The sequence below is a fragment of the Diadema antillarum genome, unplaced genomic scaffold, assembly GCF_040938485.1.
Source record: "Diadema antillarum isolate AM-2024a unplaced genomic scaffold, OU_Dant_1.0 scf00000022, whole genome shotgun sequence".
Taxonomy (NCBI): Eukaryota; Metazoa; Echinodermata; class Echinoidea; order Diadematoida; family Diadematidae; genus Diadema; species Diadema antillarum.
In genome coordinates, this window is record NW_027270911.1 from 5,245,555 (window position 1) to 5,272,807 (window position 27,253).

Consider the following 27,253-nt stretch of genomic DNA (forward strand, 5'->3'; position numbering starts at 1 on the left):
ATGGTGATAACTTCTAGTTATTCCGCGCAAATTCTGAAATTCTGAAATAAAAGAAAATGCACAGAATGTAAATTTTATAAAATGCTCTACTTCACTGTAAGCGCGATATCTACAACACAATAAAAAATGGATGAATAAAAAAAAAATCAATCATAATTTTCAGAGACCATGATTGTAAGTCACGTGCGTCCCTCTTTCTGCAACCAAAGGCAACAATCAGTCCTTTCTTGGTTTTGACTGACTGTGAAAATAGTGTTGCTGTGGTATAATACCGCATCAATAGCAGGGTGATCAGTAATGGTGCATCAGAAGAAGCAAAAGTAGAATCGAGGAATGTGATGGTGATGATATGGTAGAGGTAGTAGTAGTATACATATAGTAGTACTTATATAGTACAGTGTCGGAGAGTATAGTAATAGTATACTAGTACTACAATTTATAACTCGCAATAACGAACAGTGCTATAACAAGATATCGGTTATTACGAGGAAATTTTCCCGGTCCCAAATTTCCTTCCAAACAAGTCTATGTAAAACGTTAATCTTAAAGCGAGATCGGCTATTACGAAATATCTGCTATAACGAAATAAATTTTGTGATTTCCAAACAAAGAAAAACAAAGCTAATCAAACCTTTATAGCGTAGTAACTTATTTGTTGATTTACGCGTAATTACAGATGGAAGTGAATACGTGATACTGAATATTGCGGTCACATATGTTCATAATCTTCTCCACCCAAAATCTGGTGATGCGATCAGTCGGAGGGTCTAGCTCTTCAGTGCTGGTGTACCTTGATGAAAGGCTGCTTCCCTGCAAAACAAAACAAAACAAAAATAAACTGGAACACCGGAAAAAAAAAAAAACATGTATAATGTACTAGTATTTTTTTTCACAGTGTCATTTTACACTTATGTCATTACAGATTGAATATGATTGCTGAAACAATAACAATGACTGAAATGGAGATAGAAATACATGTATAACAATACATATAGGCTATAATGGTTTTGAGTAAGATGGGAGAGGGACAGTACACACACACAGACACACTCACACACACACACACACACACACACACACAAACAAACCACACACAAAAAAACTCATAACAAGCCATGTGAATCGCTGATCCCTTATGAACATATATTATTACTGTACATTATCGGGAAACATGAAAAAGTATAAAGAGCAGAGAGAGAAAAAAAGAGAAAAGAATGGAATAGAAGAACAAATGAAATTACATACTAAGTGCAATTAGGATAATCATTTCAGTGAAGAATATGACTTAAAGAGTAAAAATTTGTACTAAAGAGACGGTCTTATTTTCAAACCAATCGGTACTTCGTTCCACATTAGGCCTAAAGGATATCTAAAATACTGTATTCTTATATATATTTTTTCTTCGTAAATAATAATCAAAATGCATATACAAATGTATCTTTATAGGCAGAGTAAGTGCTAGCTTGCCATGATATCACTGATTGATCTAGATTATTCTAGTGATATCCTCCCTGTTGCACTCCGCATGTATTTCAAGAAGACGCATATTGTAAAACACAAACGCGTACAGACATTCAGAAATCCACTTGGTTATCAAATTGTAGTTACCCCATGCGAACAGTGGACGAAATAAGCATTGAGTAGAATATTTTGGTAATAAGACCAATTTCGCATTAGACTAAATGGTCATTAAACCAACTGGTCAGTAGACTAATTAATTAGTCTTACTGGTTGTAAGACTTAACCTTGCCGAAATGGTGATTAGACTAATAAAAAAAAATGCCAATGTTGAACACAATTACGAATTGGTGACGCAATTGTAATTACCAATAGACAAAATGCATATCAGACGAATGTGGATTAGGCGAATAAAATATAGACAAACAGGTCATTAGACAATGTGATATACATGTATGACGAGATGGCAGTATGGACCAGTTGGATATTAGACGAAATTAGCATAGCCCAAATGGTAACTACATAGATGAGCCAAAGTGGCAACTAAATAATGGTCGTTCCATAGACAACTGGTAGAAGACGAAACAGGACAGAAACTGGATTGAGACTAAACGGGCGTTATCGATGATGTGGGAGTAGGGTAGTCGACCCCCATGCCATCCAGTATCCAGAGTTTTCTAACCCAAATGTGAAGTGAAAATCATATTATGCATGGAAATTGTAGTGGATTTAATGATTAAGTCAGTGGTAAGGTTAAGTATAGTATCCAAAATATAATGTCAAACTCATGATTGATTTCAGGCACTTGTCATATTGTTACCACATTTTAGATCGTTGAATTTCACTTTTGAATAATAACTGTGAAAGGTACCTCGTGTGGGAGGATGACAACCTCTCCCGCACCCTCCCCTTCGGTCCGAATCCGTAATCTCTCTATAGGACACTGATAGCATAGTTATTAAATCAATAGCCATTCACATTAACCCTGAATATTGTTATGATTTTTTTTACTAAAAAATGTTCCACACATCGTGAAATGTGATTCTAAAATGCAAATGTTCCCTTCCATGGTAGGGGGACACCCTGTGTGAGGGTTAAATTGTTTCGCCCTCCGTATTCTTTCCTCTCCACAGTTTTGAGTAAATTCATAATACATGGTGTATATGCATGTATTATGTAGATTATAACCTGAAGTTTGAATTTGTAATTTTTGTTTGAATTTGGGTGAAGTTTGATAAGGTTAGATGCAAAATTGTCAATGAATTTGAAATTAACGTTATAATAGTATCAATTGTAATAGGGCATAATGTTGAAGGTAAGATCTGTTTATGTCAATCATTATTGTATTAGTGGTCGATATAATAAAGTATTTACATATATTGAATATATCCCACTATATATATACATATATATATATATATATATATATATATATATGTGTGTGTGTGTGTGTGTATTTATATATATAAAACGATAATAAAATAATGATAATGTAATAATAAAAATTGGCATCTAGTCAGTTTAGCTAATGGTGCAGTCCTGGGTTTGATTTCATGAAAATCATGTCCACTATTTTGATATTGAACTGAATACCAAATCAAAAACTTTCCCACCATTCAAGACAATCAAGGAAAAATATTCGTGTCTTTCCTAGAGATTAAAATGATGTAACCATGTTCAGCGTTCAGTGGCTCACATAATCATTATAAATGCGGGTGTGTGTTACTGCGGGTGTGTGTTACTGTGTGTGCATGCATATTATGTAAAGCTGTATGGCGTGCTTTGTGTTTGAAATCCGGGCTCTGCTTCATTATGGGAGAATAACTATCCTGTGGAGCCCTTAATTTTTTTTAAAAAATAATTCACCCTCTTCCTCGTTTGTTTCTTCTTCTTTTGTTTTTGTTGTTCTCCGGCAGGACTGTAGTAAATGTTATCAGTGCCTTTTTGTTTGTTTACTTATTTGCTGTTGTTTTTAGTGTTTTGGCGGGATCTTTCATTGTACAATGTAAGAAGTTTTATGACCATGTTCAATGAAGAACTCAAATAAATGAAAATGCTTACGCTATTGTTGGTTGATTGGTGCTTCGTGTCTTGCTCAAAGGCATCAAGTATAAACTGCGTTATGCGATATAGCTCATCGCTGTACATGGCTTTATCCCTCGTGAGAATGTGCGACAGATCTCCATAAAGACTCTTATATTCGTCAGAACTCGCTCCACACTTCTGTGACTTGAATGAATGTCAAAAAAGTTTACAAACAAATAAATCTGCTCGCATATACAGAAAAACAGGACTAAGGAAAATATATTGTAACTCAATTACGAGGTCAACTCAATTAAGAGTTCAACGAGCAAATTTCTTAATGTACTATCACTGTATAATCATTTTTCAATTTAATTCAATTTATTCATTTTTCCACAATCAGGTAAAATATAAACAAATACGACTGTGATTAAAAATAACAACAAACAATTCAATACTGCATTTACATGACAACTCATATGTATATGCGTATGATCATCACAAAGGGCTGTATAAATTTTAAAAAAAAGTGAATTGGGATAAAAAAAAGCAACGTTTTTGATAGAGATTAACCCCACAAACATGTCATGCATAGCGAATCCAATCAATCAAGTACACATTGTATCATAAAAGCTATGTATATACAATCAGACAAAAAGATGCACATACATCTGACTTTTGAAAGCTTGCTTGGCTGATGTCCAGCTGTTCAGGGAGATCACTATCCGTTGGTTCAATGTGACATTGAGAGATGCGGAGTTCACATTTGTCTCGAGCCTGTCTTCCACTGTTTTCACCGACTTTCTTCACCCGAATTTTAGTAGACATAAGAAGTCTCCGTATTCTATTTCTTTGAGCCTGGAAACAACAAGAAAGCCAGTACGATTAGAAGACTAAGCCAACGAAGACATCAATGATCAGAAAACACACAACAACATGGTAAACATGAAATAGAAAGAAGTTTATTACCAGTGCGTATTGACAATACATTAATCCACATGTACTGTATGTTAGTTGCATGCAACTAATAATCTTTTCACATATATGAGTATAGCAACAATGTGTGCTGAAGGGGTAGCCTTCATACATATAGGGATTCCATTTTTTTTTTTCAGGTAAAAGCCTGAACTCAGGCCCTGGTAGTATCAAGGTTCAGACCCTTTTATATGCAAAGAAGCTCCTGTGATATCTCTTGGTTCTTTTAGCAACCTAAATGTGTATATTATTACAATCAATACGTTCAATGAAACTCTTTTTTGATAATAGTTTTAGATTAATCATTTATCCATCAGTAATATTTAATATTTTTCCGCTTGTTTAGAAAGTTATGTGTGTTATGTATTAATGTTGATGTTAACACTAAAGTGTAGTGTTAAGTTACCAATATGTATTCAAACTTTCTTGTAAATAATCTTGTTGTTATAAATAAATAAACACAAACTCAAATAAACTCAAGAGGCTCCATGTAATCTGTTGCAATGAAAACATCTTGACTCGACGGAAGAATTTCATGAATATGAAATCGGGTATTCTAACTGGCATGCGTTCTAATGGGGAAAAATGGGAATTAAAAATTAAGAATTTGAATTCTCTCTCTCAAAAATTGCAATTAAAAATCTCACCTGACCAGTACTTGGACATTTACTAGAATGCATCATGTCCCTGGCAGATGAACCTTGCGTTGTCCTGCCTGTTTCAAACTCCCGTAATATGCCTTTGACATTATCAATCAAACAATTTTGTCTCTCAATGTCGGTAGAGATTGTATCAAAATTGTCTCTGAGTATTTGAATGATAAGGGGCTCTCCTTGGTCATCAGGCTGGAATGGAAAGAAAAAAAAAGATGTTATAGGCACAATAAACAGATTATAAAATATGACTCTCTTCAGCCACTTTCGTTATTACCTTCTTGTTATTATAATCACTGTACAATTCAACCTTCTATGAAATATATCGATGTATAGATTTTGATTCATCCAGGTAGTATGCTAAAAGCGTGTAAATTAAATATGTTCGACTGGACTTACTTGTGAAAATCACGGAGAGAACACGGGTGAATGCTCGCCAGCCAGACAGAGCTGAAGAAGGGACTCGGACGAGTCACGAAACTGTTCTCTCCGTGATTTTCACAAGTACACGTAAGTCCAGTCCGTCGAACAGGTTTAATTTACACGCTTCTATGAAATAACACTTATCTATCACTTGCATGACAACGTTACACAGCATGGCTATACGGAGAGACATAAAAAAGGTTGAACAGTTTGAATTTAACATTACATTTTGTTCTAACATTTACTCCATCAAATGTCTACTTCAGACTTTCGTCACCCCCAACCTCCAACGCTGTGGAGTAGGCCTAGTTAAGCTCTGTGCATTGATGAAAACATAGCAATAATGTATATAAACAGCAGCAGAGTACAGCTGTACTTGTTTTTTAGCTCTATGAAATTTTCTACATATTTCTCTTCTTGTATGGCCTGGCGACAGTTACTCTCTAATGCTTAAACAGTACATGCTTTGACCATGTTGACGGGACTGTATGACTTGGCATTTCGCCACATGAAGATGCGGTCACACGCATCGCAGGCAGTCTTCATGCTTTATCTCATATAGAGTCATTATTGTCACATAGTTAAAGAGTACCTACCACGAGGGTAACTCCTCGTCACTTGCTATACACACGTGTTGAAAAGGGTCTCTTTGGAGACATGTGGTGGTTTCCCTACTGATTTTCTTTTTTTTTCTTGCAATCATAGTTTAAGGGTTCTATTTAAAACAAAGACGATTATATTAATTTCCTTTCTATATTGCAATAATAGAGGCCTATTTAGCAAAACAGCTTTTTGGCATTCAGGTTTGGGCAACGTGGTACATGTGTTGTTGATTAAATAGAAGTAATAGATATGATATTCTGAATAGATGAATTCTTTAGGAGAGAATCACCTTATCATTATTCTTCCAACTAGTGTATAACATAAAAAGCGTCTATACTATTCAAAACGCCATTACGGTATTGTACTTCATACCATCACGAAATATTTCGGAGACATCCCTAGCGATGCCAAATAGGGTAGGTTTACAGGTGTGACGCCATTTAGGAGTGCAAAGGTGATGTGCCGTATGATACCCAATTTAAGGTTCAAGGCTTCCTATGGGGTAAATTTGCTCTATTGATCCATATCAGGTTATTTCCCATATTCGGTTCAGAATCATTCATGACGCAGTATGATCCGAATTAAAATTTATATTCATGGAATGCAAGATTCACATAGATGGAATCTATAATGTGACATCAACAACCACTACAGCTTTGTCGGTGGGGGGGGGGGGGGGGGGGGTGATACTATCGCCGAAGCTCTTACCAGAATTTCGTTATCGTTTACGCCACCTTCATAGTCCTTGTCTTCTTTATGATAAGAGTTTCGAAAAGAACTGTTAGCTCGAGTGACCCTGAAAAGACCAAGTGTATTTCAAAATAAAAACAAAAGATACATGTGTATGAGAAAAATGACTTTTATACAGTACAAAGGAAAATGTGTAAAATTGCATCTATGAATGCAGACACATTCAGATTCACGCATAACCTATACATGGGCATTATGATATGCTGCAATATCTGTCTGTAACTACAGTAAACAGTGCTATAACAAGTGGCGGATCCAGTGGGGGGCGCATCGGGCGCGTGCCCCTCTTAATTTTGTGTTTAAACAAAAGAAATAAAAAGAAAAGGGGTGCATATTTTTAAAGGCGCCTCCCCTTTACGGAATTCCTGGATCCACCCCTGTTGTACATCATAACAATATTGAAGTTATGTATAATAAATCGGCTTCCCTATAATCCTGATTACGCCCTTGACCCCGTTTACAGTGCGAGGCTCGGCCGAGGCTCGGCCGCGGCTCTGCCCAGCCCCGCTTCAGTGTAAACGCGCAAAAGGCCAAATGCGAGGCCAAAATTGGCCTCGCATTTGGCCTCGCTCTGGAGGTGGTCTCGGCCGCGGCCGAGCCCGGCCTTTTCTCAGTGTAAACGTAAACTGGGCCAAATGCGCGGCCAATTTTAGTCTGGCTTCCAAACCCTCTGCCTGTACTATTTCGCTGTTCAGGATATCAACCCCCTCGAAGTCGAAAACTAGTATAGTTTAAGGTGGTTTTGTCCTGCAAAGGATTTTTTCCTTCGGCAAAGGCCTTTGCCCGAACGGCGACTTCGTCGCCACGGAATTCATTTGGCAAAGGGTCTGAAAACCAGACAATACCAAATTGCGTTTGTTTACAAGCAGAGCGCCACTACGACAAAATATTGAAAGGTTTGAATTAAAAGCGCGGCCGAGCACAGCAGTGTAAACGGACAAAATTGCGAGGCTCGGCCGCGGCCGAGCCCGGCCCCGCACTGTAAACGGGGTCCTATACACTGATTGTTCAGGCGGAAGCAAACCAATTTGTTCCACAGACGAAGGCGCGAGAGAATGTTCCTGTTAGACCAACATTCCATTGGAAAACTACTTAAGGTCAGTCATTAGATTGAGAAGGTATTGCAACACTATCTCGCTGTCTCTGTTGCCAATTAAGGATCATGCATCCAGTAGGCTGAGCGTCCGAGAAGCCCACCAAAGAATGCTGTCTATAAAGCCGTTGGGAGTAAAGGAACGACCATTTTGCGTAGGCCCTACACTTCTTAAGCTGTATGTAATTAACTTTACCCACAGTATATCACGCGGCAGGTATTTGCAAACATAATACGAATATCTGTTTGTGTCCACTTCTGTCTGAATGTGAAATGAATTCTTATGGAGAACAAAAACATGTTAAATGCACATTGATTAACTCGATAAACAGATTGGGCGCCTGTTTCTTGACATATCTGACAGTCCAAAATTACAAAAACGCCGGTTATTACCCAAAGTAAATACTAAAGTACAAATAGAAAGGTCGAGCTTTAAAGGTTATATATTTAGCATGGGCGTCACCAGGGGGGGTGCGTTGGGTGCGAACGCACCCCCCCCCCCTTCAGATCCTTAAAAAAAAAAACAAAAAAAAAAAAACAGTCTGCGAGCGACCTCCACGCCGGACGCTAAATAATTATTCTTTTCTATCTTTTTTTCATATTTTGCACCAGGGACACACACACACACACACACACACACACACACACACACACACACAAGAAAATCGTCGGCAAAAACAATTCGCACCCCTGGTTCTGGCAGCACTGATTTTATACATATCTATTAGTATTCTACAGTGTTTACTATTTATCGATGTACTGTACATCCGTACGATACGGACCACTTATACACGTTTGCATGTACGTGTGCTACTTTGGTAAGGGTCTATGTACGTTACTTCTGACCAATCCATATTGCCAGCCCAAGAGCGAGCCTTAGCCTCATTTAAAAAAAAAGAAAAAAAGATGGAGGGGCAAGCATATTTTAGTTTTGCCCCCCCCCCCATAATTAATAATTCCCGAAATGAGACGATTTTCTTGCTTTTGAAAGAAAACAAAAATGTTGCCCCCATAAAAATATTGGAAGGCAAGCGCACCATTTGCCCCACCCCACATAATCATAATTCCCGCGATGAAAAGATTTTCTTGCTTTTTTGTTAGAATCAAGAAATCTGTCCAATTATTTCACCCAAAAGCAGTGGCGTAACTACGGAGGGGGGGGGGGGGGGTACGCCCCCCTCCCAATCCGCTGGTTAAAAAAAAAAAAAAAAGATTTCCGAAATAGTAGTTCAAGTGTTAGTAAACTGCTTTTGAATGAAAGGGTGATCCAGAAATAAGATATTTTTCTATGATTCTTTTAACCATAATTAAATAGGTATATAGTGTGAAACATTGTTCAAAAAGCCTGGTTGGCATTCTGCATATAAGCAGGTTGTGCGCAGTGTACTCAGTACATCCGAACGAAGAGTCGCTACAATGTTGCGCAATGTGATGTAGAATGTACACCTTTGTACCTTACGCTTCGTTTTATCAAAGCTAGATCATTGCATTTTGCAGTGTTGCTTTACATACTAGTCTAAATAAAAATGTCTTGCATTGCCAATAAAAAGACTTGACCTGGGCTAATTCCTAACTTTTCCATGTATATAACACACACAAACAAACAAACACGCACAATTAGTTTAGGGGATGCTCTAAAGTGCAGATTTTGGACATCCTTTCCCCGCTTGATCACTTCGACGCCACCTCGCTGGTCATACCTCCCCCAGTCATGAACATAAACCCACACCCTGGACTACCAGTGGCGGATCCAGGGGGAGGGGCGCACCGGGCGTCCCCCCCCCCCCCTTTAATTTCAAAAGCGAAAAAAAATAAAATAGCTGCAAACGGCAGTTTTTGGACAGTAAAATGTCAAAATTTTCAAGCTCGTTCGCTCCTCTCGCTCGCATTTAGTCGTAATGCCATTCTCCGAAGTTGCTGCCAGTAATTGCCGGCAGTTGCGCCTGGTGCGCGCCCCCCCCCCCCTTCATTTCCAAAGCGAAAAAATATAGCTATACAAACGGCAGTTTGGGGACTGTAAAAGATGATGTCAAAATTTTCAAACTCGCTCGCTCCGTTCGCTCGCATTTAATCTTTATGCCATTCTTCTGATGTTGCTGCCAGTAATTGCCTGCAGTTGCGCCCGGTGCGCCCCCTTAATTTCCAAAGCGAAAAAATATGGCTAAGAACGGCAGTTTTTGGACTGTAACATGTAAAATTTTCAAGCTCGCTCTCTTCGCTCGCTCGCATTAGTTGTGTTATGCAATACACCTGATGTTGCTGCCAGTAATTGCCAGCAGTTCCGCCCGGTGCCCCTCCCCCTTAATTTCCAAAGCGAAAAAAAATGCGCCCCCTTAGATTATAAAGCGTAGAAATATAGCTATACAAACGGCAGTGTGTTTGTTTATTACTGTAAAATGTCAACATTTTCAAGCTCGCTCGCTCGCTCTATCGCATTCAATTGTTACGCAATTCTCCTGATGTTGCTGCCAGTAATTGCCGGCAGTTGCGCCCGGTGCGCCCCCCCCCCCCCCCCCCTCCTTTATTTCCAAAGCGAAAAATATGGCTCCAAATGGCAGTTTTTGGACTGTAAAATGTCAAAATTTTCAAGCTCGCTCTCTTCGCTCGCTCACATTTAATTGCTATGCCATTCACCTGATGTTGCTGCCAGTAATTGCCAGCAGTTGCGCCCGGTGTGCCCCCCTTAATTTCCAAAGCAAAAAGATATGGCTACAAATGGCAGTTTTGGGACTGTAAAATGTCAAAATTTTCAAGCTCGCTCGCTCGTTCGCTCGCATTTAATAATTGTTATGCAATTCTCCTGATGTTTCTGCTAGTAATTACCGGCAGTTGCGCCCGTTGCGCCCCCCCCCCCCTCCTTTATTTCCAAAGCGAAAAAATATGGCTCCAAATGGCAGTTTTTGGACTGTAAAATGTCAAAATTTTCAAGCTCGCTCTCTTCGCTCGCTCACATTTAATTGCTATGCCATTCACCTGATGTTGCTGCCAGTAATTGCCAGCAGTTGCGCCCGGTGTGCCCCCTTAATTTCCAAAGCAAATAAATATGGCTACAAATGACAGTTTTTGGACTGTAAAATGTCAAAATTTTCAAGCTCTCTCGCTCGCTCGCTCGCATTTAATTGTTATGCAATTCTCCTGATGTTACTACCAGTAATTACCGGCAGTTGCGCCCGTTGCGCCCCACCCCTCCTTTATTTCCAAAGCGAAAAAGTATGGCTCCAAATGGCAGTTTTTGGACTGTAAAATGTCAAATTTTTCAAGCTCGCTCTCTTCGCTCGCTCGCATTTAATTATTATGCCATTCACCTGATGTTGCTGCCAGTAATTGCCAGCAGTTGCGCCCGGTGCGCCCCCCCCCCTTAATTTGCAAAGCAATAAAATATGGCTATAAAACGGCAGTAAAATGTCAAAATTTTCAAGCGCGCTCGCTCCCCTCGCTCGCATGTAGTCGTTATGCCATTCTCCTGATATATCGCTGCCAGTAATTTGTCGTTTCACACCGTCATTCCATAATCCATTTATAGGGGGTACAACCCCCTCCGGCACTTCCACACCCTCCCCCCACCCTTGCTCGCTCCCTCGCATACTAACCCCCCCCCCCCCCCCCCCCCCCCCCCCAAGATGAAATCCTAGCTACGCCGGTGCCCCTTCCCCGCTTGGTTTCCCTCAACAAACAGTGCATTGCTTGGACTTCTGTTCTGTTCTGTACAAACTGTATATAGGCCTAGGCCAGATTTCCCTCTGTGTAAAGTGAAAAAGCAGGCCTTCTCTAGCTCCGTGCCTCAGTCTTACGCCATAGGAGCAGTGTTTAGTCAGGGAGGTGGTTTAGTAAAGCAGTGTATAGTTCCTACAGTAAATCATTGGCAAGGGATGACTGTGTACACGCCTTTGTGATCCAGTCTCTAGTCACTTATCGTTTTAGCAGGTTCCGCTGTCTAGTCCACCTCTCTTTTCTATCTCCCTTCCCCCTTTCTCTCTCTCTCTCTCGCTTTCCTTTTTTTCTATTTTCCTCTCCTTATATCTTTACTTACGTTCAGACGGCAGGCCCTAACCTCGAGGTTAGGAAACCTCGAGGTTTCGCTCTTCCCCCCTAACTACGACGTGTGTCCACACGACGAATCTTAACCTCGAGGTTACGAAACTTCGAGGTTAAGCTTCTGCCCCCCGTAACTACGAGTGGGTCCTACTCGATGTTAAAACCACAAAACCGGAAGTTTCAGCCCACACTGCTAACAAGGCGTCTATTAATTATTCTTTAGTCGAACCCTGTCGGACTCGCTTACGGGTACTCTTTTTCTCTGTCATGGTATGCAGAGATAGCACTGCACTGATGACTTTATGCCTTTATGAAGATATTCGTCGAAAACATTTTTTTTAGCGTCGGAGAAGAATATAGAATACAGTTTGATAGCGAGTTCGACGTGTTCAGTTTCAGAGATCAAGCGCATGGGAAGAAAAGATGATGTTGTTGTGTCATGCGTCATAGGTTTTTCACGTGTGGTGTATTTGTGGTGTACGTTTGGGAGGTTGACCCGGAAGCAGAGGGAAATTGTGGGGGCCGGAGTTTACGGCGAGGTCACTCTTAACTTCGAGTTCGTTGTGTTTTGTGTCCACACGGTGCTTAACTACGAGTGGGGACCCCCCGCGGCTCGTGGTTAGAGCGCTAACCATAAGATTTCTCGTGGCTCGAAACTTCGAGCAAACCTCGAGGTTTGCTAACTACGAGTGCGTCTTCACGGTCCCTAACTACAAGCTCTAACCTCGAAGTTTCCTAACTTCGAGGTTAAGGGCTCCCGTCTGAACGTAACTAGTAAAAGTCTAGGGATTGAGAGCTTCCTATATTCCAAATGTCTGTCCAAAAAACTCGTAAACATTTAGTGTCAAAACGCACCCCCCTTGAAAAAAAGCTGGTGACGCCCCTGTTTAGTCTGATACAATATATAAAATCTATATAGGTTACAGTTTCTACATGCTAATGAAGGGTAATACTTGACAACACTGTTAAGCGTTCACATGAAAGCTAGGGAGGTTGGACAAGAATTTCAAAGTATCCGAGTCGACTCAATCTTGCTTCATTACTATTGATTTGTAATGTCTTGTCCGGAGAGTAATATTTTGCCTCATGTGGATATCGATGTTTGGAAGACTTGTCAATTTGTTTTCAATTCAACTCGATAGAGTTTTTATTGCCATTTAGCAGAAAGTACAAATACATGTGTACAAAGTATATATCAATAAATGGTATATTGTTAACAATGTTATTGCAACTCATCTTCTGGTAATCATACTATGTACAACTTACAACCAAGGGCAAACCGTTGAAACACAGGTCATCCTCGTGGGCCTGTTAGCATAAAGAAAATACAAAAATCTAAAAAGAACACATTTCTGTGGCTTGAATGCTTACCCTTGTTATTGTGATTTGTGTTATTCTTATAGTTGGGACTTAAAAAAAAAACTTATCTGTTTGAATCGTATCAGCTCAAAGGGACGGACGGACCACTTGAAAATATACTGCCTCTCCCAACCTTTGGATCGGAAGCATGAAAGTAATGATCAAGTATTGACGTCAAGCATGCATGTGAACAACACCTGGTCACATCACCGTGGCTTCCTGTCTCTCCAAAACACTACAAAATATTGACCTTTAGCTATCATTGTATTGGAATTTAGTTGCTCAGAAACGCTTGAGTTCAAGTGGTCTTCACTTAGCCAAGAAACTATCTCAGGAATCTAAAAGGGTGATGGATGATTTCAAAATAGTTAAAAAACAAATAAATCAATACATATCTGAGAGGGATTGAATATTCTTTCACCAGGCTTTCAAAATGAGCACGGCTTGTTTGTTTACCAGTATCAATCATTTCACTTGATATAACGTGTTCAGTGAACATTACGGAAAGGTCATACCGATTTATTTAAGGAACCTTCATTGAACAACCCATTTGCACAAACATACAAACATGCAAACAAAAACAAATGTAAAACAATAGTAGAAGAGTAAGCAAAATACATAATTACACAAACGGTAATAGTCGCCCTGTCATATGCATTGAAATAGATTATGAAATGAATACAAAAAGTGTGAACGTACTGTCATAAGTTAAAACCAAGAACAGCAATTTTATCATCTTTGAATTATAGATGTATTTGTTGAATTCATTAATTTGACTTATTGTCATTATGGTAATAGTGTTCGTAGAATGACTGAATTGTAGGGCCTACTAATGGATGTTATTTTGATTTTGTGTAGTGTAGTTTTATGTTGATACAAATCCGTGTGTTAATTTGGAATATACCGAGTGTGTTTTCTTCTGAACCCCTTGGTAGAACAACTCCACCATGAGGGCGGAGCTGGGTAGGGCCATCCAGCCGCAGTTTCATGTACTTTTGTGATTATTCATTGTATCATTCAATAAGAAGGGATGTACATATTTCATTTTGCGAGAATGAAAAATATCAATTAATCAATCAATCACCACAAAATGAAAGCAAGAATACGAATTAGACTGCAGTGTGCAATGATCACTTACCAGCGTTCATTTCTGTCTTCTGTCTGGGAAACTGCCTTGTAATCTCTCAGTCTATATTTAATGGAGAGTGAAGATGATATTTGTAATGTATACATCCATCTAAATATCATATATATATATATATATATATATATATATATATACTGTATATAACTTTTCATTATAGATAATTTTTCATCAAATTTTCCTCAATTCTAATCATATGACACAGGTTGATACTATTTTCTTCACAGGGCAGTTCAAGTCTACGATGAATATCATATAAACTGCCACCGAAAAATATGTTTTGAACAGTCCATTTTCTTTTTCTTTATTTTTCCTCTCTTTTTTTGCTGAAAGTTTCCAGGAAGCTAGCAGTATGTGTAAGGGAATCAGCAAAATCGAAAAAAAACTTCTCACGAGTGCAGTGTTTTTCGTTTTGTTTTGGTTTTTTTTTTTTTGGTTGTTGTTTTGCGAAACTTGGCAGTTTAATTCATTTTTCCCCCTGTTTTGATGTGCGTTTTGTGTTTTTTGCCAGTGTCAATACTCGACCCCAGGCTCGCTAGCTTTATTCCATTTGTTCATTGTGTTTGGACCGTGGACGTATTTTGCTCACGTGACATCTAACCTCAGTCATTACATGGTATCTCATGCAGGTATTCAAAGAGTCACAAAGATCGGTGGCCGCCATTCAAAGACAGCGGCACTTTGCGCATGCTCACTTCTTACAAAAACAAACAAACAAACAAACAAACAAACAAACAAACAAACAAACAAACAAAACAAACGCCGACTATTCTAGTTTTTCTCGTGCATGTGCTTTTCCTTCCATAAACCTGGAGTTTTCTGTCAGTGTAAATGGCACATCGACATACATGTGACTTTGTGCCAAACTGACTACGTGCATTTCTCAAACGATGTATCACACCTAAACGCACGCACACGAAGTTAGTCACTCACAGGTTCACACCATGCTCCAAGCCGTGCCCCGTTTTGCGAGAAACCTTGTGAGCTAGTGGTACATGGTCTATTCTCGACCCCCCCCCCCCCCCCCCCCCGTCTTGTTCAATCCAGTTCTTTCACATGCTGGGAACATCATGGCTATAGACTACATATTTCCTGTCGCGTCTCACCACGGGGCCGCCTCCAAGTTTGGTTATCTACGGCCTATTACGTGCTGTCACGTTTTGTTGCGCTCATCCCGTTTTATTACGGCATTTATATTATGTAGGTTTTTCATCAGCACCGGGACTGCCATGGCAAATTCTTCATAGTTTAAAAATCTGACACGACGGCCACGGCAATAACTGCCTGTCACGTTTGATTATCCCGTCTCACCGCGTTGTCTCACATCCGTCTTGCTTTGTCCACGGTGGCCTGAAACGTGGCCGCCGGGAACATGGTTTATAACGTAACATATTGTGGATTACAAGAGAATGGGGAGAATTATATGTACTTAACTTAGATCATGGCTATCTCTCCCTCTCTCTCTCTCTCTCTCTCACTCTTTCTGCATACTCTGTACATAATCAGGCCCCTCAGCTAAAATTAAAGTGTGAAGGAAAGCAAAGGCATGAACTAATACCTTTTTATGTACGCTATAATACCAATGATTATCAGGAGGATGAGAATGACTCCAATGAGAATTCCAACGATACCACCAGGTCCGAGTCCTTTACCCTTTTCGTCAGGCAGCGACACTGTTAGAAATTAATTTAATCGTATACGGAATTTCAGAAACTACTGTTAAAAGGACAGAAAATAAACAAGATATACAGTTCATGCATTACCCTGATTATTCTACAGAAGTAGCATGATATGGTAGAGTGGAAAATACTCTGGGATTAGTAAAGAGGTCTGGGATTCGAATCAAACCCCCCCCCCCCCCGCGCACTCATCCTTGGGGAAGCTATTCATTCATGATGCCCAGGTGCGTCGATCGGGGGGGGGGGGGGGCAATTGCGTTCCAATGAAAATATTCCAAGGCAAACATATAATTTAGTTTTTCCCCATCCGTAATTCCCGAGATGTGAAAAATTTTCTCGTGGTTCGATAGAAAACTGTCCAAATAGTTCATCTAGAGTGTGTAGTACGTTGAATTTCAATTCTAAAATAGCAAAATAATCCTCGCGTGAGAGGGGATACCCCCTCCTACACCCTCCCCTGTTAAGTCTCCTTCAGTGCCCTTAATATACTTTGGAGATTGACAAATTTCAGAATATTTTCATTTAAAAAAATGTGTTCCAGATCTGCCACTTCAATTCCAACAAAGTTCACTCGTGTGGAAGGGAGATACTCCCTTTCAATTTGCCCTTCGCCCGCTTGTTACATATCCATAGATTTAGTATGTTTCTTTAATTAGCATTAAAATTTCCTTGATATTCCATCATAATTAACTGTGTATCTATGTATACGAGATGCAATATTTTCATTTCAAAATGCAAAAGATCCCTCGTATGGAAGGGCTCGGAGGACAGGCCCTTCCACACCTTCCCCTGCTATATTAGTCTCTCTTTCATGCATTGATTATGGCTGCACTTTTGGGGATGACCATTTTACTCCACCGAAAGTTTGCACTTTATCGTTGAATTGCAATCATGAATACAGTATATGCAAAAGTCCCATCATGCGGGAGGGGGATACCTCCTACCACATCCTTCCTCTGCTCATCTCGATTCATCCATAGATGACAGACTTACTACAGTCCTCTCTTCCTCTTATTCAAATTTCCGGATATTCCACGACAAAATGTAAGCCAGATCATCGACTCTCAATTCCTAGAATACAAAAGTACACTTTGGGGATCGACAATTTTCCAAATATTCCCCCAAAAGTGTGCGATAGATCCTTCCATAACCATTCTAAATATACAAAAGCTCCGTCGTGTGTGTGAGTGTGTGTGTGTGTGTGGGGGGGGGGGAATGACTACCTCCATCAACTTCCATATGCTTAGTACACAGTGGTGACGCACACGTGGAACAGGAACTGAGATACCGCGATTTGGTTATTCAAAGTTCTGTGAAAATGTATTTGTCTTTTTTTTTTTTTGATAGGAAAAATCCAAACATTTCTCCAAAAGTGTGCAGCGCATTGCTAAATTTCAGGCCTGAAAATGCAAAATAACACTCTACCCCCCCCCCCCCCCCCCCCCCCGGCTCGGTCGCCGGTCGCTCTGCTCCCTCATTCTATTATCTTCCCAGTTTCCCCCGTTTTAATGGCAGTTTCAAGTTTGAAGAGACCCCAATGGATAATGATCTGTATTCGTAAATTGAAGGTCTGGGATTTGAATCAAGCCCGACGCATTCATCCTTGGACAATTCGTTTTTCCCATAGCCCCATAGTGTGGTAGAAATATATGGTCAAAAGAGTTTAAATAACTTACCAGAAGAAGGTGAGACTAAACAAGCACTTATTGTAGCAGAGTGCTGGTCGGATGAAGCGCTACACGAAACTACTCGATTTTCTGTTGTAAGTATAGGCTCAATTGTGGCCACAGCCGACCATTCATTACTGTCTGTGGAACTGGAAACGCTGGGAATTGGATGTCCCTCACTGTTTGCGAAATGAATGGTTGGTCGATCCAGGAAGCCAGACGCTGTGCACGTAATATCAATTTCTTCGGTGGCGTCCACGTTGCATGTGCACTCATTCCCTCCGCCAGGGTTCCCGCAAGGTTCCATACGTATAGCTTGTGACAGAAACAAACAAACAAACAAGGCCTGACACCAAATTAGCCCCCAGACTTTAAAGGGCTTTTTACACTTGTAAATTTTTGCTTAGCCCCGGACTATCGGTGGGGCTAAGGGGGGGGGGGGGGCCTTAGCCCCACCGTTGGTACGGGACTATCCTTAGCCCACTTTCTGTTTACACTCGTTTTTGCCAAAGTGGGCTAGCCCCACCGATAGTACGGTACTATCTGGCCCTGCAAAATAGCAGGGGTTAGCACCGCAATTGCGGTGCCAAGCAAGTGAGTGTAAACAGAACGAAAAAATAATCCTGGGCTAAGCGACGGAGACGAAGTCCGACCCTCACTGACCAATCAGAAACGAGGCAATCAAGTGCTGCCGGTGCGTGCGTGTACGTGTACAGTACACAGCGTAATTATGAATATTCATGTGGTTTGGAAAGTCCGGGGCTAAGAAATACGAGTGTAAAAAGGTCAGTTTTCTCCTTAGCCCCGGACAAGAGATAGTACGGGACTAATTGGCCAGTGTAAAAAGCTGAAAAAATTGGCACGGGACTAACGATAGTCCTGGGTCAGAGAAAGTCCGGGGTTAAGAAACACAAGTGTAAAAAGCCCTTAACAAGACCCAAAGGAGGCCTGAGCTTTCTTTTTCAGCAATCTGTCAAATTCTCTCCTAGTCTTCGTCAAAGGCAAAATTAGAAGACAAAGATTCTCCTAGGATCGAAAGCTCGACAGCACCTTTTGAACTCAATTTTACTCCTCTGCCTCCTATTGGGAAAAAGCAGATTTCAGCAGCTTTTTTCCCCTAAAGATTGAATTACATGGACAAGCAAAATTATAGAATGATAGATGACAGCGAATACGAGTATACGATAGCAATGATCTGCATACTTTACAAATCAAAAGATAATTAAAATGATAAGTTAAGTGAAGATAAACAATAAATATTACTTCTTTGTGGCACAAGGTTTTATACGATTTCATTTCATTTCATTTCATTTCATTTTTTAGAAGTTCGTTTCGTTATGGTGATTTCACCAATCTTCTATAATGTGGGCAAATCCTGACGATCTTTTTCAGATGGGACAGAGTGAGTTTAGAAAGTTCAAGATGGAACTTTTTTTCGGGGGGGGGATAGGCTATTCACCTCTCGGCTACCAGTTTGAGAATAAAACTGAAAACACAATTATTTTAACAATTAAAGTGCGTCAGGTTGTTGAATCATGATAAGTCAAACGCTGGACAACTCGACTTGGTCGAAATGTCACAGTTCTACGAGTCTTGTCAATAAGCAGGGTTGCATTTCTCAGGTTGTGTTGTCCTGGATTAAGGAAAAACATTGATACAGTAATATAGAAGAACATTGTACAACTGTATTCATAATCAGAGACTGAATAAACATCTTTATACTGAAAGCAATAATTCAATTAATATTGGCTGAAAATAATAATGATAAAACAAGTTGACTTACCAGGAGGAGGAGCAGCTAAACAAACATTCATTGTCGCAAAGTGAAGCTCTGCTGAAGCGCTACAGGTAACTACTCGATTTCCTTTCAAAGAAGTGGGCTCAATGACGGCTGTTGAAGACCATAAGTCACCACTTGAGCTGGGAATGCTCGCAATTGGGTTTTCGTCACCACTGGTAAAATGAATAGTTGGTCGACTCGGAAACCCATGAGCGGTGCATGTTATCTCAGTAGCATTGATGACATCTAGAAAGCAGTCACAACCACTCCGTCCGGCAGGGTCCATGCAGGGATCCATGCTTACAGCTTGTCAAATACAAGACGAAGTCAAGACCCAAAATATGATTAGCCAAATGGCATAATTCAATTTAATTCAAAATGATTTTATTTCCATGTAAAGTAATACAAAGTAGTATACATAATGCTTACATGAGTACATAACATCAAAATGAACTTTCAATCACGTAATTTTCAACAAAACATGAATACATTTATCATAATGATATCAACTATGGTTTGGATAAAAAAGCAAGTACGCAATACAATCTTAATTTATAACTTAATATGGAAAAGAGGAATTCACGAAAAAGCATACTTTGTAAAATTTGTGAATTACTCTAGAAGGTGAGGGTATCTCAAGATCTGTCAAGGACTCCATGTATACAATTTTGATATCCTGATGTCAGGCGAAATAATCAGAAAAAAAAAAGACTCTGACACAGGACAAGAACAAAAGCAGGGACGGAACAGACAGAAAGAAAGAAGAATAAGAATAATACGAAGAATAATGCCAGATCTGTCAGAACAGATCTATTTTTTTCTTTTATCTGAACATTCGCTTTTATTTGATCATAATCATGAACGTGGTGCAAATATCAAATCTGTTTCTGTGCTTGTTTGAACAGTTCGACCGGCTCTTAGATAATCATGGAAATCATAAATGGACTTATTGGGTCAAATAATTTGTGAAAAAAAGAGAAAATATTGTTGTTTCTTGCATGACTAGATTTGTTTGGAAACGAAACTGTTTCATCCTTTCTGGCATCATTCGGCGTTCTTCCTCCTCACACTGCATTTCCACATAATTTTGCCTGATGTTCCCTTCTACAGCGTATGATTATATTGTATAGTGTAATTCACACCCAAAATCAGACGAACTGATATAAGACAAAATTATATGTTTTACTAAAATCAAACTTAAAGCAAGAAATATACGAAATTTAATATTTGTTGTAATAAACAAGTTTAATTAAATGACTTTTCTGGTCACAAGCACTATTATCATGAAAATAGCTAGGATAATGATTTGATCTACTCACAACTCTTCTAAATAGGACCATTCATATCATACAAATCATACCTCGGGGTAATAGATACAACATACTTCTTTTTTATTATTTATATTCTGCATAGATACTAACCCCAAAGAAGCATGCAGGACATGTGTATATGTTAATGTCTGGTTTTGTTTTGTTTTGTTTTGTTTTGTTTTGTGTTTTTTTTTTTTTGTGTGTGTGGTTTTTTTTTTTTGGGGGGGGGGGATTTTGTCCCAAAGGCGCGAATCTTTACTTTAGAAACATATACTTTTTTGGGGGGGGGGAATAAAATTATCTTTACTATCAGCTAAAAAAAATCATCAATATAAACTAGAAATGAGTATTGTATATAACGCACTTATCATTTTACTTTCATGGCGAGAATTTAATTGTTTAAAACCATTATGTTGATACTCACCTAGAATGATCACATTGAACTTTTTGGTGCATTCATGTATATTTCTACACTCATAAGTCCCATTGTCATTGTTGGTGAGAGTAATGGTCAGGTTATGGCCACCTTCTGATAAGACATAGCGATCGTTCTTCGGGGAGAATGATGAAGCGATCAACGTTGCGCTCTTATACCAGTACCATACCGTTTCTGCTTCACTGGATATGCAAGGGCATGACAGCGTTGTCGTCGTACCTTTAGGGGCATCTATCAGGGAGTTAAACATGAATACAAGAACTCTAGAGTAACTGATAAAACAGAGTAAGACGCCGAAGGAAAAATTGATCGCCTCCAGGCATTTCTTTTCATTTTGTTCATTTCATTTCTCCATTTGTACAAATGAAATCATTATTGATTGAATGATTGAATGATTGATTTTCTTTTTGCATTTCCTCTTCATACATACATGCATTGTGATACATAGTCAATCGAACAAAGAATTGAGCCCAATATTGCTTGAATATAATAGTATGAACCGCGTGAGTGATTACAATTTAAGTGTATGACATTATTTCATTATAATACGAAATTAACACAAGCAGGTGTTATTTCATGCATATATGCAACCTCAAGAATCACATAATGACATTTCATCAATGATCTCATCAAATTATAAATAAGAGCATACTTACAGAGTACCTAAAAGAATTGACAATTAAGTTTACCAGATAAACATTTACGTTATAAATTGCCAAGATCGGTATCAAGAAGCAGTTTGTTTGACTGGGGAAACGATCTTGGGGTGATGGTATCTTGTAATTTCATCTGTTCTAATAACTGGAGGAACAAAACATAAGCACTTAAAACGTTATGATTTTAGCAAACACTTTTGACTGCATATGGACTCCAATTCCACTGATGTTTTTTTGTTGTTGTGATGACAACTCGGTTTAACTTTGTGTTTTTCATGGACCCACGTACATGCCTTACCGGTACATAATGCATTGTATACCGGTAATAACTTTACCATTACAAACCCAGCATTCTTTTAACACTAACACTGTATGCATTAAAGGAAGCCAAAGCACAATTACAAAGAGGAATTGAATGAAAGCAGTAACATTAGTTGAACACATCATTAAGAGTTTGAGGAAAATCAGACAATCCATTCAAAAGTTATGAATTTTTAAAGTGTTAGTGTTGTCATCGCTGGATAAGAAGACTAGTACAGTTCATGACGTCATGGTGGACAACAATCTAAACTCAAAAAAGCCAACAATCTTTTTTTTCATGAAATTCCTTTGGCTTTCTAAAAGAGGTAAGTCAAGTGTTCTTTCATTATGGTAGAAAAGTGAAAATAATTTAAATTTTCTTTGTTTTCCTTCATATTGTTGTTCATAATGAAGTCCAGAATGACGTCACATTTACATTTTGGTTTTGGTTTACTTTTACCAAGGAGGTACTAGGCAAGCCTAGTACCTCCTTGCTTTTACTCAGAACCCCACTAGTAATTACTACGTGATATGTTATATAGTTTATATGTTTGCACTCTAAAATTGTAGTAAGTATATTGTTCATAGTATCAGCATCATTATCATTAAGTAAATGTACAATAGTATATAGAAGAATTTAAAATGAATATGTTTTATTGGTATAACAAATTGGTGCTGTTGTTGTTTTGTTCCAGTGTTCCACGTCTTACAAGCTTGACTTTCTTAATCTAAAGCCCTTTTTACACTTGTGTTTCTTAACCCCGGACTTTCTCTGACCCAGGACTATCGTTAGTCCCGTACCAATTTTTTCCGCTTTTTACACTCGCCAATTAGTCCCGTACTATCTCTTGTCCGGGGCTAAGGAGAAAACAGACCTTTTTACACTCGTATTTCTTAGCCCCGGACTTTCCAAACGACATGAATATTCATGATTACGCTGTGTACTGTACACGTACACGCACGCACCGGCAGCACTTGATTACCTCGTTTCTGATTGGTCAGTGAGGGTCGGACTTCGTCTCCGTGGCTTTGCCCAGGATTATTTTTTCGTTCTGTTTACACTCACTTGCTTGGCACCGCAATTGCGGTGCTAACCCTGCTATTTTGCAGGGCCAGATAGTACCGGACTATCGGTGGGGCTAGCCCACTTTGGCTAAAACGAGTGTAAACAGAAAGTGGGCTAAGGATAGTCCCGTACCAACGGTGGGGCTAAGGCCCCCCCCCCCCCCCCCCCCTTAGCCCCACCGTTGGTACGGGACTAAGCAAAAATTTACGAGTGTAAAAAGCCCTTTAATGGAACACTGTTTTCCATCATTGTGATTATTTACTATTTCTGCTGCCATGGCAAAGTGCATTATTTCTTTTTATGACATCATTCGTGCAGAAACGTTATATTGTATTTGAATAAAAAAAAAACCTTTATCAGACGAGTGTAAGAAAAATGAAAAAAATTGTATCACTTTGGATTATGTCAACTTTTTCTTTTCCTTTTGATGATGGAAATAAATACACTATTGTATTGAATTGAATTGAATTGAAATGAAGAAGTCACTTAGTGCTTAGAGTGAACAAATTTCACTTATGAATATAAAAAAGAGTACAAAAGGTGCACTGTAAACAAACACATTTTCTGATATATTACACGATACTGTCACCCACGGGCTTGTGGAAAATTTCACTTATGAATATAAAAAAGAGCACAAAGGTACACTGTAAATAAACACACTTTCTGATATATTGCACGATACTGTCACCCTAGGGCTTGTGGAAAGAGCTTCTCATTACAAATACAAAGACAACCGGCTGTCTTCGACTGGAAATCTTATTCAATCTTTGTAAATGAGCTCATGTATCATTGGACTGCTAATGTAGGCTTCAGATAATAATATCTGCAACATTGTATTTGCAGCCTCTTTAAAAAAAGAATTAAAACAAAACAGCCTTATATAGTCGTTCGAGGGTATTTTATCCCATGATTGAATAAGATTTAAAAATAAATAAACCAACAAAAACGTTCGTATATAATATATGTATGTATCATATGAATCTTCCATTCGAATTATAGTATTTATATCTCACGTTCTAATGAAATTTGTCATGAGGCAGAACATACTGAACTTTTAACGGAGATATACACAAATTACCTCAATTACTTCCACCATCACTTCGCTCCACCCCCCCCCCCCCAAAAAAAAATGTTTGACAATCCATTGTCATCAAACCACAAAAGCCTATAATATATACATACTGAAATGCAGAGCCGTCATCGGGATAATAATTATAATGTAATGTCACTTTCATCACTGAAGAGCTATATGTTTTTATTTTCCTGAAAAACAATGTTTTTTTTTCCAAAATATCCTTCCATACAAGCAATCCAGTCGGTTTCAATAAAACCTTCAAACAGCATCACTATTTTGATAGATGCATGAATGATTTTTTAATATCAGTGAGGGAGTTACGGATTACATATAATTACATATAAAGAGTATTATACATATTTATTCAAGAGATTCTGTTAGTGTATAATTATCATTATATACATGTAGTTACATGATTTTGGATAAAAATCATTGTTTCTGGTAGAAATGTACTTACATATTTGTTGTATATCAGCAACAACGGGTGCTACGAGGCCCACACTCACTACAAGAGGAATGGCTGATAAAGCGGGATGGAGCATTATGTCTGTAGATATAAGAGAGTGCATGCTTGACATAAGTAACCAATGGTTCGGGTAGGGGAATCAAAACAACACAAAACAAGCATTCATAAAACACAAGAAACAAAACAAAACAAAATCTTCAGTTTCTTTACCCGGCTATACAGGTCGGCCTATCGGCCTATAACCAGCAGATGGTGGTCATAGTTCATGCTGAAATTCTTTCCTGCAGTTTTGGCACTGTCAAAGCCTTTTCCAAAGGCAGCTCGCAATGGACTCGCACAATTATGTATAATGTACGTAGGCCTATCTTGTACATGATTGTGTCAAACAATCTTAACTTGGAGCTACACGATTTAATGTTTAAGGTTTGTAAACATGTCTTAAACATTCTTTTCTTTTTAATCGATATCACAGGTTGTTGCTGGATCATGCAAATACACGATAGAAGTCATACATGTAGCTTTATCTATAATTCTGTAATATTTCGATAAGTTCATCCTTATATAGCTGTCCTGCTATATCCTTAACTTCGTAAAGCTTTGGAACGTGTTTGTTTCGTTCTGATGGTCTATTGGTAGACCTTTTGCAGTTAGTCTACCATGTTCCAAGGGTCATGTCTTCGGCACATGTCAAGCTACGCAAACATGTGAAATGCTACAATATATCAATCGTTGCATCGTTGAGAAGCTGAACGCATGGCAATGCATGCTATTCATTAGCTTTCGGAAGGATGTGTACAGTTCTGGTTGAGGTAAGGATTTAGCTTTTAGCGTTTTGCGAGATATTCAGAAACCACTCTATGAGATGTCAAAGAGCATGCCATTTATAATCGGTTTCGAAATGGCTGAGATATCCAAAACAATAAAAGGCGTGGCCTGACGGCTTTTTTATTATCACTTTTTTTTTGATATCTCAGCCAATTGAAAAAAAAAAATTTATCAAATAAACGTTGAATCCTTCTTAGAATTTACATGCTCTGTCATATTTCATGAGGTTTCTCATTATCTCACATAGGAATGTTATAAACATGAATCTCCACCTCAACCAGTACTGTACACTCCCTTTTAAGGTTATAGCTGTGGGTTGTTGTTGCTGTTGTTGTTTTCCCCTGAAACCTGAATAGACTAGTTCTGTAAATGTTTGAGATCTTTATATGCTTACGTGGCATGCTTTGTTCATTAAAGTTGCCCTTATTTATAACCACAAAGCTTGCTAGCTGCTTGCCCTACCTAGCTACAAGTCAGCCAATTCCTGCTTATTCTAATGGAACCTAACACGGGACAGAGACTGAAATACTTTGTTACTAGGCTGTAGGCCTAGTAGGACAAGAAACATCCATGAATTGGAATAGCGAACAGAGACGAGCTATCAGTGGCTAATGCAATATCTTTATCACATAAAACATTACATGTCAAACATCAGTTGTATCGAATATATAATCCAGAAAGCTTCTTTCATGGGGAGTGCAACAATCAAAAAGTGATACAATCCCTGTAGTCTGATACACCATGATACGGCATAGATCTATACAGATATACTGTATTCGCAATGAACATTACGAGTCACATTTCATCGCACAGAGCAAAGATGTCGGCCGCAAATTAGTGCATGTTTTAGGAGCTCTGTGGTGTGGGCATTTTCCCAGACAAACAGAAAGTTACATTAATTCACATTCACACAAACGTGCGAGACTGTGTTCATATTATATTTATGTATGTAGGCCCTAATTCTGCAAATATTAAGTGCATGCTCTCAAATTACTGGTAATTGTAATAGACAGGAAAATCTCATTATGTTCTATAGTAAAGCAATGGTAAGTGTACGCATTCATTCATAAATGAACTCGGGGAACTCTGAATTATGTTATTTACACACACATCGGTGAGAATTAAGCTACTAGATCCACTACCGCGGACACTTGTAGAACTATCAGAAGTAGGCCTACAAACTTCTTACCTCGACAGGTGCACCAGACTGACCTAGAACAAACTCACAGCCTGTCCTGTTCGATGTTTTCTGAGTACCTAACATGTAGGAATAAACGAAAATTTGAGCGCACAGGTCGGTGGTTGATATCAATCGCAATCGGCATATGCCATAACATTCTCTCCACGCTCAAAGGCAAGCCATTTGCGAAGGCAGTGTGATCATCCCAAACAGTAAAGTATGAGAACGCTGTACATGTATATTCAGACGGTGAACAGTTCGCATTTATACGTCAGCACAAAGGGCAACCACTGAACCA

The 27,253-nt window shown here is 38.9% G+C and overlaps 1 protein-coding gene across 2 annotated transcripts; it reads right to left on the reverse strand.

Moving 5' to 3' along the window:
- On the reverse strand, positions 1–27,253 carry LOC139730683 (uncharacterized). 2 transcript variants are annotated; one of them, XM_071641555.1, is made up of 13 exons: positions 26,965–27,253; positions 24,942–25,031; positions 21,376–21,618; positions 19,645–19,947; positions 17,871–18,176; positions 16,074–16,188; positions 14,510–14,560; positions 13,279–13,320; positions 6,843–6,930; positions 5,103–5,300; positions 4,150–4,338; positions 3,520–3,681; positions 1–810 (listed from the first exon to the last, which is right to left on the reverse strand). In XM_071641555.1, exons 2-13 carry the CDS (start codon positions 25,024–25,026, stop codon positions 661–663), a joined length of 1,932 nt encoding a protein of 643 aa, XP_071497656.1. In that variant the 5' UTR covers positions 25,027–25,031; positions 26,965–27,253; the 3' UTR covers positions 1–660. The 2 variants fall into 2 exon arrangements, with proteins under 2 accessions (XP_071497656.1, XP_071497646.1); XM_071641545.1 differs by having other exon boundaries at positions 3,520–3,687.